Below are 14,732 nucleotides of genomic sequence, written 5' to 3' on the forward strand. Positions count from 1 at the left end.
TCCTGTATAGACTAGACTCATTGTGGTGAAACATTGTAGGTATAGCATTAACAACATACTGTATTCTTGAAAGATTGATTAAAAGTTTAATCTACAATTTACAACTTTCATTATACATGGGTAAAAAAACCCCATACATGGTTAATTAATATTAATACAATCACTACATGTGTTGTTTGTATAATCAACTTACATGTTTATCTTTCAAATATTTCAAATGCTAATAGGTAAAAATGAAAAGACAATTTTAGAATTATTTTTTACTATCAAAGAAAGTACATATTAATCATATTAAGGTATAATAATTAAAACTATTCTCTACTGTACTGCAGCCATGATGCTGTCTTCATTCTTCTTGAGGATAACAAAGCCCTCCATGACGGGAGACAATGGTATGTACTCATCGGTCGCTAACTCGGCACGTTCACCAAAGGAAAGCAATACTGGTGTAGTGTGAGTGTGCGAGCCTGCAATCGTCTTTGGCGTACCAGCCTTACCGATCACATCTACTGCCTAGAAATTATAAAAATATTTAGTAAATGATTCACCACTTTCTGATAGCTTTTTTTAAAATCATGACTTACTTTTTCATATACTAAACAAATATATCCAGAAGTTTTGAAATGATAAACATTTATTTTAAAAATTGAATAGTGATTTCATCAATATAAAAACTTGCTTGCAACATATTTATAATATTTGTTTTTCTGGCAATATTGGAGATTTTAATGATGTTATGTACAAGTTAAACTGTTTATTTTATATTACCTGTCCAACACGCACGCTCACATTCAAGGGTTGAAGGTTTTCGTCGAGTGTGACCAACCAACGGGGTTGCATCGCCGTTGCCAAAACATATAGCAAGTAGTGAGATTTTCCGAGGATGACTGTTCAAAAGAAACAATTATTATACAATCAAAATATTTAAAAAATGAGAATATTTATTGAATGAAAAGGCTTTATTGTACACAATTACGAATAGGAAAACACAACACACATTTTACAAACAACATGACATGCACAATTAATGGCCTTAAGGCTACTAAAACAGCTCTTCTAGGTTATATTATAGTTTATAGAGTTTAAAATACGGTAATGAAATCATATTGAACAAGGATATGTGATTGAAATAGTTTGATTTATTCATTAGAGAAAGATAAGTTAAAAGTAAAAACAACATCATTTAGCAGCCAACTAAAATTAGCAACAGTACAAGTCGACTTATACTTATATATTAGAGGAGCTGGTGGCTACGAATGAGCGCAGCATGGTCGCGAGTCTGGTGGGTTGGCTCTATATGTACTCACTGTTCTTGCAGTCGAGGAAGGCGGTGAGCACCACGAGCAGGCCGGCGAGCGCGGGCTGGTTGACGAGCCGGCGGTCCGCGTGCGCCGGGCACAGCGTCACCGTGCCCTTGCCCGCGTGGCACAGCCCCTGCGCGAGCCGCACCATGAACAGGTGCACCGGCGACTTGCTGTGGTACAGGGCCAGCGCGCGCAGCATTGTTGCCAGTCTGTTGGATTGTATAGGGGTGTTTTGTAAATTATTCTCTGATCGGAAAGGTTATCTATGTCTAGTCTATTTCCTTTACATAGATCGGATAACTGATTTACCGATATTATGTGATTCCTTTAATTAGCAGTTTTTTAAGGTTTCGTGTAGCATCCAGAAACCTACATAAATAAACTACATAATATACAGGGTGTCCCAAAACTCAACGTCAAGCCAAAACGGGGCGACAGGATTGATTGTAACCATCATGAGAAAAATCTAAAAAAAAATCTATCCCATGCATTTTGAAAATTATGGGCATTTAAGAAAAACCTAAAAATTTGGTCAACCTGTAACTATTTTTCGGTTATTGTGGTTAATTTTTATTATTTTTGTTCATTTAAACCTTGGAACCGTAACCCTAAATAACATTTCTAGAATTACAGTAAAAAATAATGACACAATTGCCCCAAGTTTCCTTGAATTGAAGACTATTTGTTAAACTATGAATTTAAAATTTTCTAAATTTGTCGACTTTGACGGCCCCTCCTTTAAAAAAAATGTACTAGAGTGCCTTGGCAAGTGCCATTAAAAGTTGGCGCATTTAATCAGGATTGTAAAATAGTACAATATTTGTTAGTTTCATACAAAAAAAAATGAATAAAAAAATAAAAACCTCAAGTAACCCGATTTTTGCTAACCCATTTTACTCAATTAAAATGTTTTTTATTCGCAAAAACTCTAGGTAGGTTCTTAATTTTACGGCAAAATGATGAGAGAGATAGACAGTGGACATGTTTGCCATGAGTGAGCGAGACAGATAGTGACGCCACGCAGTGAGACGAAGATGCGTCGTTTAAACGAGTGCGAATGAAATAGATACAGACGCCATACCAAGCAAATGGCTACGCTACCAGTTTGACATCAGTTAGTACGTTTCGCTCATTCGTCTACTGCGCACCTTTCCGTATTCGCTTGTGTTGATTTAGTACTGACAACTTTGGCTTCTCTTTTTGGACTTGGATTATTGTGAATTGGACTTGTTGATTACATACCGGCAACTTTGGCTTCTTTCTTTTGGAATTGGACTTTGGTATTAGCATAATACCCTTGTTATCTACGATGCCTACTCGCTATACTTCACAAGAATATGCAAACATGCACCTCATTTATGGGGAATGCAGATGCAACGCAAGTGCCGCCGCTAGACTTTATCGTGAAAGATATCCAAATTTAGAGCGCTATCCGGATCACCGCGTGTTTGTTAATGTGCACCGTTCACTCACGGAGAGCGGCCATTTCCCGAATCAAATGCGGGCTGGAGGTAGACCTCGCATTCCTTACGAGGAAGAAGTGTTGCAAGAGGTCGCAGATGACCGAAGTATTTCAGTTCGTGGAATTGAAGAAAGAACGGGAATACCCAAAAGCACAGCACATCGTATTTTACAAAGAGCCGAAATGCATCCGTTTCACGTACAACGAGTTCAAAGTCTTCTCCCTCGAGATTATCCTGAAAGGATTTCATTTTGTAGAACAATGCTACAGAGGCATAATGAAAATCCCCAATTCATCCAAAAAATTCTCTGGTCAGATGAATGTACATTTAAAAAAGATGGCTACATAAACTTACACAATTTTCACGAGTGGCATGTGGAGAATCCACATTTAATGCGAGAAGACAGATCCCAGTATCGCTTTAAAGTAAACCTGTGGACCGGAATTTTAAACGGCAAAATTGTTGGGCCTTTTGAGCTGCCTGAGAACTTGAATGGCACGAATTACCTACATTTTTTACGAGAAAATTTACCAACTTTGTTAGAGGACGTACCACTAGCAGATCTTCGCCACATGTGGTATCAACAAGATGGCTGCCCAGCGCATTACGCAGTGCAAGTAAAAAATTTCCTTGACCAGAAATATCCGGGAAGGTGGATTGGACGTTCAGGCACTATCTCGTGGCCAGCCCGTTCCCCAGATTTAAATCCCCTGGATTTTTTTTATTGGGGCGTTCTCAAAGAAAAAATTTATTCAAAGCCCATTGAGAGTGTAGCCGATCTGCGAGAACGAATTTCTCAAGCTGCTGAGGACATCAACACTCGAGGATATGCCCGGCAAATAAGTAGATCTTTTTTAAGAAGATGTAGGGCGTGTATTGAGGCTGATGGCAAACAATTTGAACATTTGTTGTAATAAATAATGTTATTTCCCTATCTGACTTTTATTTCAATAAACCTAAAGTAAACTAGGTCAAGATTTTTAATTATTTTTTTAATTTTACTTACTTTTGTTGACTTTGGTAAAAGTGGCGTCACTATCTGTCTCGCTCACTCATGGCAAACATGTCCACTATCCATCTCTCTCATCATTTTACCGTAAAACTAAGAACCTACCAAGAGTTTGTGCGAATAAAAAACATTTTAACTGAATAAAAAGGGTTAGCAAAAATCGGGTTACTTGAGGTTTTTATTTTTCATTCATTTTTTTTAGTATGAAACTAACAAGTATTGTACTATTTTACAATCCTGATTAAATGCGCCAACTTTTAATGGCACTTGCCAAGGCACTCTAGTACATTTTTTTTAAAGGAGGGGCCGTCAAAGTCGACAAATTTAGAAAATTTTAAATTCATAGTTTAACAAATAGTCTTCAATTCAAGGAAACTTGGGGCAATTGTGTCATTATTTTTGACTGTGATTCTAGAAATGATATTTAGGGTTACGGTTCCAAAGTTTAAATGAACAAAAATAATAAAAATTAACCACAATAACCGAAAAATAGTTACAGGTTGACCAAATTTTTAGGTTTTTCTTAAATGCCCATAATTTTCAAAATGCATGGGATAGATTTTTTTTTAGATTTTTCTCATGATGGTTACAATCAATCCTGTCGCCCCGTTTTGGCTTGACGTTGAGTTTTGGGACACCCTGTATGATTGAAACAAAGGACAATGTTTAATAAAAAAATAAAAAAATACAAAACTTATACACCTTAAGGGCTTGGTCTAGTAGTGCAAACAAATGCATCCTGTCATCCTATATGTAAATAATACAAATGTACTATGGGAAAGTTGCTCCACTTAATTTTTAAAAATTAAATCATTCGTATGCATAATTTAATATTCGTAATAAGTACCAGACATGACAATTTGAAACAATTTTCGTGAAAATTACACCAGGTGATTTTTTTTATCAGTACACAAAATTTGCGAATACGTTCTATTGATATCTTCAAATGCATAACTCTATACATTTTTTTCGACCTAAGTTTCTTAGTGAAAGTTGTTCAGTTTAACTAATAAAACGGATAAATAAATTTTGTATATAATAAAAAAAAATGTAATGTTAACACGTCCGCTCGCATCAAAATTCATAAATTACATATATGCATCGCGCGGAACGCCGTCCTTATATAGGAGTCGAGGAGGCGTGGTGTCGTGCGGCCCGCGTGTGCCGCAAACGGTTCAAGCCAAATCCGACTTTTGGCGCTACAGGTTACATCGCTGAATCCACTGCGGGTAACGCAACGTGTGTTCGCGGTTCTACAGAACAACGTCTATGGATAAAACTGAAAAATTAAGATTTATTTTTTTTCTTCGTATTTTTCCAGGATAAAAAGTATTCCATTTTATGCCCAGGATAATAAGGTATAATTATACCAAGTTTCATTGAAATCGAACCATTAGTTTTCACGTGATGCCTTCACATACAGACAGACAGACAGACAAAAATTTTTTTAATCACATATTTGTGTTTGGTATCGATCCAGTAACACTGCTATTTATTTTTTAAATACATATTTTCAAAGTACAGAATTGACCCTTCTACGGATTTATTATATTATGTATAATATATTATATATTTATATGGATAAACCTAATAAATATTTTGCTAGCATTCTGATGCTTTATCGGTTGCACTGGATTTTTCTTTTCTTTTTTCAATCGCTTGAATGACATAGGATGGGTCCTTGATGGGCATGGAATGCTGAAGTCTCGAATCAATCAATTCTGACAGTAGGCAATTTATGTAAAATCTTGATAATGGTCCATCATTTTATTTTTTTTGCCTAAACTTATATATTCTATTTTTAACGAATGATTCACTCCAGTCCAAACAGCAAATAAGCAGACTTCTGCTTCTGCAACGTTTAGTTGTCCCTGAATTTGGAAAAAATAGTCATGATTCTTATCTATGACAAAAGTGTTATTTTTTTGCATTGTATTTCAAATATTAAATTTTTTATTTTTAACCGCATCTTCCGCATTCATCTCTTTTGCCGGAATTAGACATTTAACTTCTACTAGTCCCATTTTCCCTTCTTGATATGGGAGTGTATAAAGTAAATTTTTCTCGTTATACTTTTAAAAAGTTATTATTGTCATTTTGCTCATTAGGTAAAGTAATTTCGATATCAGTTTTAAGTTTTTTGATACCTGCAATAATAACGTCATAATCGCCTGCACATACTTATCGATTACACCCTGTATACAATCCACCATCCACATTCATAATGTTTTCCTGTCCTCCTCTCCTTTACGCTGTTCACCGATACATTTTAAATGAGTAAATCTGCTACCATTGAAGGATGTTTCATTGTGATCAGCAAATTTTCACCACTGTTGTCGATTATTTGTTTTTCATTTTTAATCAGCAATTGGGAATCATCAGTTTTGTTTTTTGCAGATTGGTGATGTACCCTAACAATACGTCGAAAAGGGAAAGCATCAACGAATTATCGTTTTCGTCCTCTTTTTTTATTCTTCGCGTCTTTGTTAAACTCAAAACTCAAACTCAAACATTTATTTATTCAATTAGACTTCTTCTAGAAGCACTTTTGAAACGTCATTAGGTACATATTTTTAACATTTACCACCGATTCGGCAAGCAGTATCTACGGAGAAGAATCGGCAAGAAACTCCATAGTTGCTCTTTTTACTTGTTACTTGTGTTTGTTTAGTTCAACACCCATTGAATTTTCTATGTTATTGCGATCTTCCATTACATCTGAGTTTTTATGATGTGATGATAATCCATTCGTTTTAATATTGGTACTTAGAGTTGGTGGACTAAACTAGAAATGGTGGACTAAATTTGTCAGCGCGTCTGTAAGATCAAAATATAAAACCAACATCCTGTATTTAAGTTACAAAATTAATAATCAAACAACATGCCGCTACGTTTAAAATGACTAGAAGAAAAAAAAAACACCTCGACATATTTGGAATTTTGGAGTAAACAAATCATTTTCCCCGTATGTCCCAAGTTCAAGTTCTCAATATAATTAAATATATTTCGTATTTCTCAAACGAAAAATAAACATTTTTGGAACTTCAAAAAAAATATAAGTATATTATAAGAAAATTTATGAGCTTACTTTAGTTTAAAAGAAACATTCATCCCTTTACTGAAACCCCGTAAAATAAAGAAATTGTTGCCAATCACCTTTGTAATGTATTTGGTTTCATTAACTTTATGTTCGAAGATAATTTTTTTTCTAGTAAGTACATAGTTACACGCATATTTTTTTCGTTTATTTTCCATATCGAAATCAAATGTTTAAAAATACGAATATTTGCACAAAACTAAGATAAAAATAATCAATTAACAAAAATATTAAATTTAATGAAGTAGAGCAACTTTCACTTCGGTATGAAGGAAAATCGAGCGTAGAGCACACGTCAGAACGCTCCGGCCCAAGGAGCGCGACTAAAGAAATTCGCTATGATTTTTCCTAATTATTTTAAATATTTTTTTTAATATTTAAAGAATTATCAAAATTAAAAAAAAAAATTTTTTAAAGGATTAATACTCATTGGTCTTCAACCAACTCGAATAAATTAATGGAAACAATAACTTTTAGCAGTATTTATCAATAGATTTTGTAAGGCAAAAAATGGGAAATTTAATGAATTTATAACGTTCTAATTAGGAAAATCATAAGTTTTTCGGCAATTCTATTCAGCAGTTTTTAATAACGACTATATAAGGATAATAATGTGCTGATCAGATTGTGTAAATTGTAATCGGTTGCAACGTAGTGAGTGCACAAACTTAGCTCGAAATGTCTTTGGGGGAAAGAGACTTATCTTGAAGGCCTGATTAAGGTAACATAAAGTAACTTTACAAATGTGAAAAAATTCACGCGCATTGCGTATATAACACTAATTGATAAACAAGAAAAAAAAATTCAGTTTATCATTTCATTAGCCGGGAAAAAATTGTCAAATAACTTGTTGAAAACGCAATTTTGCTAGACTGCAGCCTTAATTAATTCGGACCATCAGGAATGTGATATTCTCTAAAACGATACAAACCTCGCATTATTAGTACCAGCGCCAACCAGCCCCATAGCGAAGATCGCGTTATACGCCACGTCATTGTCGGAGTCGTGCGAGTACTTGTTGAGCACGTCGATGACCGCCAGCTGCGGGTTGGACACGGAGCAGAGCGCGATCGCGAGCGGCACCGCGCGCCGCACCGCCGGCTCGCCGTAACGACCCTGCGGACATAACACCCTTGTTATTATGATGTCCTAGTAACTAGACACTTTGAGCACATTTTTAAATTCCATATCTATCAATTTGTGTTTTTCATAAATAACTAATTATTGCTAGCGTAACTTTGCACGTAAATTACGTACGTAATGAAAACATTGCGTTTGTTTGATTTAACAACAAGATTGCGCGTTCTGAGTTCTATAAAAAGCTTTATTATAACATGAAATAGAATGTATTTGATACAAATTCTTACTCATGTAAATATATTTTTTTACACAAAATAGGCGCTTGACGTCAATTCCAGGAAACACACATACCGGTATACTGATATTAATTTATACTATCTACAATTACAAAATTGTCACTATAGTGAGCTAACTTAAACATTTCCTATAGTTTTTGTTTTACAGTTCGTCATGTCATATCATTATTTCCCATTCAGCTATATGTTATGTGTAATCACAAAATCTCACCAGTTGTCCAAATATCCTGGTGCACATCTCGGCACCGGTTTCCTCAGCAAACGCGATGACAGCAACACCGAGTGTGGCCACTGCTTGTACTGAAGACAGCTCCTTGTTCGCCTCACGTTCCTTGTCCTTTTCCTTGCTCTTGCTGTCTTTTGATGATTTGCCTGTTAATAAAATATAATATTTAGAATTATTTATAACTTAGATTTATTTCTTTCTGATATTGGTTTAAAAAAAAACAAGGACCGAAACTTACGATTCAAATTACGGAAGTAACTTTTAATTGCATCTATGTTAATGGCATATAGGCAATAAGCCGGTACATTTTAAATAGTACAAATTTATATTTGTTGTTCACATTTAATCCATCAGTCCCCGGAATCACAGACACAATAGATAATCTATTGTGTCGCGCCCCGATCGGGGCTCTCGGTGGTCAACGGGTTAAACACAATTTTGTTCATATAATCTAAATTCTAAAGCCTTATAAGAATCAACAGTTTCCTACTTTTGCCCTTATCGTCTTTGGAACTGCCCGCTGATCCACTGCTGCTACTGCCGCTACCGCTGCCACTGCTGCTCTCTTTGTTCTCTTTCTTATCTTGCTTTTTGAAAGCTGTATCTTCAGACGAAGATTGTTCATTCTATATGACAATATTTAAAAATTAATAATGAGTGTTTTAAATATTTGCACACTATTTATCATTAATGAGGGTAAAACATTTATTTATTTTGGTAATGTAATTTCTTTATCATCTATCACGCAGATATTTAATACGAACTGCGCGTTTTGTACCAAGTATGACCTTTAAAAAAAACACTTTTTAGGGTCAATAAGGAACAACTTAGCAATATCCCTGTACAACAGTCAGTCGCAAAAACTAGAAAGTACAGGATCAAAAATAAAATTATTTACAGCACTTTATTCAGAACAACTATTATATTCACGATAAATCTACACAATAATATAAACAAAACCAACTCACATCAGTATCATAGTGCTTGGAGCAAATGTGCAGCATCTGTTGTACGACGAGCACGTCGCCGGTGCCCGCGTACGCGCACATCGAGAGCGTGGTCTGGCAGAGCGACTGGTGCGGCTCCGGGAGCACTTCGAGCGCCGCCATTGTGGCCTCCGTGCGCTCTTTGCAACCTGTAGAGCGTATATAAAAATGTAGTTGGAGGAGCAATAAATATGCCAGGAAGAAATTATTATTGTCACAATTCATAAACATGCAAGTATGGCAGCAGCAAACAAAGACATAATATAATTTAATGTGTGAAATGATCCAACAAAACATTAACACACACTTCATTAGAACATAGATGATAAGTGTTAACATTAATTTTAATTTTTGTATATAAAGTAAATAATAAAAAAATTCACAAAATGGCTAATTTAATTAGAATTATTGAAACAAATTTTTACTGCTATAAAAAGTGTTTTGTATAAAATATATATAAACTTACCTAAGAAACACAATCCAAGACCCAAATGTAAGAATCGTGCGTATGTGGAAGAATGTAAGTCTTTGTTATCATCAAACAAACGCTGAATAATTGCGCATGTTACCTATTCGAAAATAAAATAATATTAGTTTCGCATACAGAAAATACCGTATTTCTAATCAAATAAATTAAAAATATCATGTCATCTAGATCTAACATGTAAATTTTTCAATACATCATTTATTGTACAATAGGAATAACATTAACAGCAATGGACGCAAAAGACACACAGAATTCTACACTTGCATCTATAATAACTGCAGGGGCAGTATTTGCGACAATACGTCATCGCGTTGCGTGTCCGTGTACGCGATACACAAACACATCTATATGAACAATAACCCAAGAACTCACATCGCCATTACAAGAGCCAACAGCAATGAGCCCGCAGGCGAGTGCGGCGAGCGCGCAGATCTCTGGCGGCGCGGCCGTGTCGCTCAGTACGGGCAGTAAGTGAGACAATACGTCCTCGCGCTGCGTGCCCGCATATGCGATACCGAGACCTGTATTGATGAAATTAAAATTTTACTTCATTAAAAAAAAGGTTAATTCTAATTTCTTTTAAAAGTTGTTTCTATAAAAAATACTTTTAGGAAGAATTTATCCAAAATAATGTGGATAATTAAATGTATGAATAAAATCAGACTTATTAATAGGTTGAGTCTACTGTATTAAATACTTTAAATACTAATATTATAAAGAGGAAAGCTTTGTATGTATGTATGGTTTTCACGCATAAACTACTGAACCGATTATAATGAAATTTAGCACACATATAGAGGGTAACTTGGATTAAAACAAAGGATAGGTTTTATCCCGGAAATCCCACGGGAACGGGAACTATGCAGATTTCCTTTGAAAACGCGGGCGAAAAGCTAGTTAAATATAATTTTGAAGTTGAATGGACAAATACTGTAATAAAAAAATTGTTACAGCAAATATATTACCTAAAACACTTCCAATCCGGAGATTAGCACTGGAATGCAATACATAATCTGATAACAGAGCAAGAGCTGGGTCACACTCATTCCTCACACCACAGTTAACCAAGCCAAGAGCCAATAGTGCACCAGCCTTGATATGCTCGTCAGATGTGTACAGATACTTGTCTATTGGGGTAAGACCACCATCTACATCCCACAAGTGAATCATTCCAAGTGATGCGGCTGCTGATAGCATACCTGAAATAAAACTATATTTATGTACAAGAACATTTTTTTGAAGAGATTGCTTTTGAGCAATAAGGCCGCCTTTTAGTATGTATGTGCCGTGTGTTTTCATTGTATTTAATTATAGTATAGCTTATTTATGTTTGGTATATTATGTACAATAAAGAATAAATAAATTTTCAAATAATCATTAGGCTGTGATAAGCGATAATCTTCAAAAGTGAATACATTTCAATAACTTCATACTGTTTGCTCCTAATCAATGGAAATTATATTTTATTTTTTTGTTTATCCTACAAGGAGGTTGTATCTATAAAGACATAAGACATCTATTAGTATTAGTAAACCACACCTACCATGGTCTTTGTTCTTATACATCCATTTATTGCCGTCCTCTGTCGTCACTAGCTTGTCCCTTCCGAAGCCAGCGTTAACAAATGCATTCACAAATGTTGCTGACAGATTTTGCCGAGCTGAATCCACTGGGTGTTCAGCCAGTAATGAAGGTCGTAGAGCAGAACCAGCTGATTCCAACCACGTTTTGTATACTTCTTCAGGAGTTTTAGGTTCCATGATATCAAGCTAAAACATTTGGTTTACATTATTTTTACTGCACTAAAGAAAAATAAAATTTAATTCCCAATCAAATCAACTATACTGTACCTCTCTCCCCAAGCTCAAAAAGTGATCATTTATGTGTGCATTTAGAAGAATTGTTCTCAGATCTTCATCTTCCAATTCCAGAGGAACATACTGACGTGCAAGCATGTAGCACAATTGTTTTTTGACCAACCTGTAAAGAATATTATTTTAGTTTCATTTCATTACGAGATTTACCATTTATATAGTATATTTTGTAGACTGATATTATGAACTTACATATCAGTGCAGGAGTTAAAAACTTCCTCACATTTGGCCTTATCATGCAATTGCATAGCAACAAGCAGTGCTCTTGGGTATTCTCCAAATTTCAAATATGTATCCAGTACTCCTTGAAGAATTTGTGTTGATTCTGGCTCTACTACATAACTGGCACACCTGAAATTTCAATTAACATTAAAGTAAGTACTTGTAAGACAACAAATAATTTTTTTTAACACTTTTAATACTTTTTAATAACAAATGATGGGTAATAATCAAAAAAATTAGCAATTTCCACCATATTATAATACTTGAATTAACATTCCTATAATTCTAGACAAATGTATTATGTTTATCAAGATTTTTCTTACCCAATCAAGTATAAGCAAACTCGTGGGTAGTTGCTTTGGTCCATGTGCTGTGTAAGGAGATCTAAGCGGTCAATTTCCATGAGCAGATCACAAGCCTGGATTTCAGCTGAGTGTTGCATGTCAAATGCAATTACATCACGCACAAGTGGCAACAGTGTGTCCATATTTTCAATATTCCATTCCTCTGCTATTTCACCTTCTAGTTGGCTGTATAAAAATTTTTAATTAAATATTGTATTAAATATAATATAATAAACAGAGTATTGAAATTGATTATATATGAATAAGAAATTACTAACCGCACATATTCATGGCCCCATTCACCAACATTTGATAATGTTCCCAGTAAACAGTATTTTAAGCATTCTCTCTTTTCTGCCGCTTCCTTATAAACATTAAATAATCACACATCACTTACTAGTATGAAATTGGAATTAATTGTATTAACTTAAACAGATATCATATCAAATATAGCAAGCAATACAAATATTAAAATAAGTTAAGAATACTTACAACAGTGCCACTGACACCCATAGCTAACACTGAAACAACATCTGCACAGAATTTCTTTGTCTTTGCATCAGTTATTTTCTCATATACTTCTTTAAGTGCTGGATAGTGCTCTCTTAAAAACTTTAGGGGTTTAGGAACTGATGTCATTGATGTTGTTGATGTTCGTATAAGATTGCTTAGCATTTGTAAAGCAGGAAAGTACAGATCGACTTCATTTCCCTGAAAAATATGGTGAGCTAATTTAACTTGAAAATAAACATTATATAAAAAATTGAAAACAATGATGTCTTTTGAATTAACACATTACAATGCGTATACAATTAAAAGTACCTATTAAAAAAATTATCTTTAACCCAAAAAATCTTTCGGAATTGTAAATTGTTCTTAAAACATACTAACCAGTAGTTTCTCTACAAGCATATTGAGCTCCTCTTGAAGGCGTTTATCTTCTTCCGACTGAAACAAATAAAATAGTAATAATAAATCTCGTAATTTTAAACTTTTTAATGATGACTACAATAATCATTGTAGATATTTTACCAAATCATCATTTGGTGCTGGCACTGGCTCCGCCTTCTCCTTTTTTGTTTCTTCGGGCTTATTCTTTACAGTCATTTTGATAGATGTTTGTAAACTTCTGTAATATGAATATGACAAAAAATTCAACTTTTCCCCAAAATTAAAACCGCAACTCACAAATCACAATCATGAATATCACAATTTTGACAAGTCACCGCTGTGACATTTTAGCTTTGTATAGTCTATGGTAGCTTTTTCATTGTTGACTCATAGAGTACAGAATGTTGATTTTATTCACAGATAATAATAATATTTATAAAGATGCGTTTGCATTCATAATAAATATTCAAATGCTATAACAAAAACATAATTTTTCTATAGTTTATAATATTGCGAGTTATAGAAATTTAAACTTAATCTTATAAAGTTGAAGAGTTTGTTTGTTTGAGCAATCTTATATCAGGAACTACTGGTCCGATTTGAAAAATTATTTCGGGGTTAGATAGCCCATGTATCGAGGAAGGCTAAAGGCTATTTAACATTACACTGAGACCAACAGGAGCGGAGCCACGCGGGTGAACCGCGAAGCGCAGCTAGTTGTAATATAATAACGGTGTTGATAATCTTACGATGACATTTAAAACAAACCCACTTACACAACTACACTGCTTAAAAAATACATTTAGTATTGTATAATTTTACCATCTAAATTTACTATACAACAGTCTCTCTGTGTTGTACACTCCATATGATATATATCTCTGTGTTGTACACTATATATGTTCGTAATACGATCCAACTGTGTAGGATTGATTCAGTGTCATTTTGATAGGGTTGGTTATAGCCTGTAGGCTTATATCATAATGATCTTAGCCTATAGGTGATGATTCAAACCTTAGAGTATAGATATAGTAGATAGTATATATACTCTAAGATTCAAACAAATATTATAATAAGATAAAAACAAACCGTTCATAGGTTGTTGGATTACTAACCGTTTGATACAAGAGTACAAGACACATCACACACTGTGTCACACACTATACTTTTCAGCTAGATAAGAAAGAGATAAGATCTCCTAAACAACAATGTTACAAAACATTTTTTTTTATTTCATAGATTAATAAAAAACAATAATGACAAAATTGTTCAAAGAAATATAGGGCTACAAGACTATGTAAATTATAAATATGTAATACAATAATATATCCACACATACCATTTTACCACAGAATATGAAATATAACAACGAAAATTCATTTTAAATTATGAGGGTATTTGGTTAAAGATATATTAGATTCTAAGATCGTAAGCATGATCGTGATGTTTTTTA

General features: G+C 34.1%; 1 protein-coding gene across 1 annotated transcript; it reads right to left on the minus strand.

Moving 5' to 3' along the window:
• Window positions 1-245: 245 nt before the first annotated feature.
• On the minus strand, window positions 246-13,628 carry Rpn1 (regulatory particle non-ATPase 1). Its single transcript, XM_090108522.1, has 18 exons — window positions 13,421-13,628; window positions 13,280-13,336; window positions 12,881-13,099; window positions 12,667-12,752; window positions 12,368-12,574; window positions 12,015-12,173; window positions 11,799-11,928; window positions 11,492-11,717; window positions 10,914-11,147; window positions 10,321-10,469; window positions 9,928-10,030; window positions 9,444-9,610; window positions 8,966-9,101; window positions 8,461-8,621; window positions 7,805-7,989; window positions 1,308-1,513; window positions 769-887; window positions 246-513 (listed from the first exon to the last, which is right to left on the minus strand). Exons 1-18 carry the CDS (start codon window positions 13,493-13,495, stop codon window positions 319-321), a joined length of 2,814 nt encoding a protein of 937 aa, XP_089964648.1. The 5' UTR covers window positions 13,496-13,628; the 3' UTR covers window positions 246-318.
• Between the last annotated feature and the right edge of the window lie 1,104 nt (window positions 13,629-14,732).

The sequence above is a fragment of the Colias eurytheme genome, chromosome 13 (assembly GCF_061535395.1).
Source record: "Colias eurytheme isolate Ceu_HAF_F1 chromosome 13, ilColEury1 Martin Lab GWU primary, whole genome shotgun sequence".
NCBI lineage: Eukaryota > Metazoa > Arthropoda > Insecta > Lepidoptera > Pieridae > Colias > Colias eurytheme.

Bases quoted from the DNA above. Each gene is read 5' to 3' on its own strand.
- Rpn1 (XM_090108522.1), bottom strand. From the start codon at position 13,495: ATGACTGTAAAGAATAAGCCCGAAGAAACAAAAAAGGAGAAGGCGGAG. The intron at 12,575-12,666 runs GTTAGTAATTTC...ATTTTTATACAG, and splicing joins TGGGGCCATGAATATGTGCG to CCAACTAGAAGGTGAAATAG. The intron at 11,148-11,491 runs GTAGGTGTGGTT...GTTTTATTTCAG, and splicing joins GTATAAGAACAAAGACCATG to GTATGCTATCAGCAGCCGCA.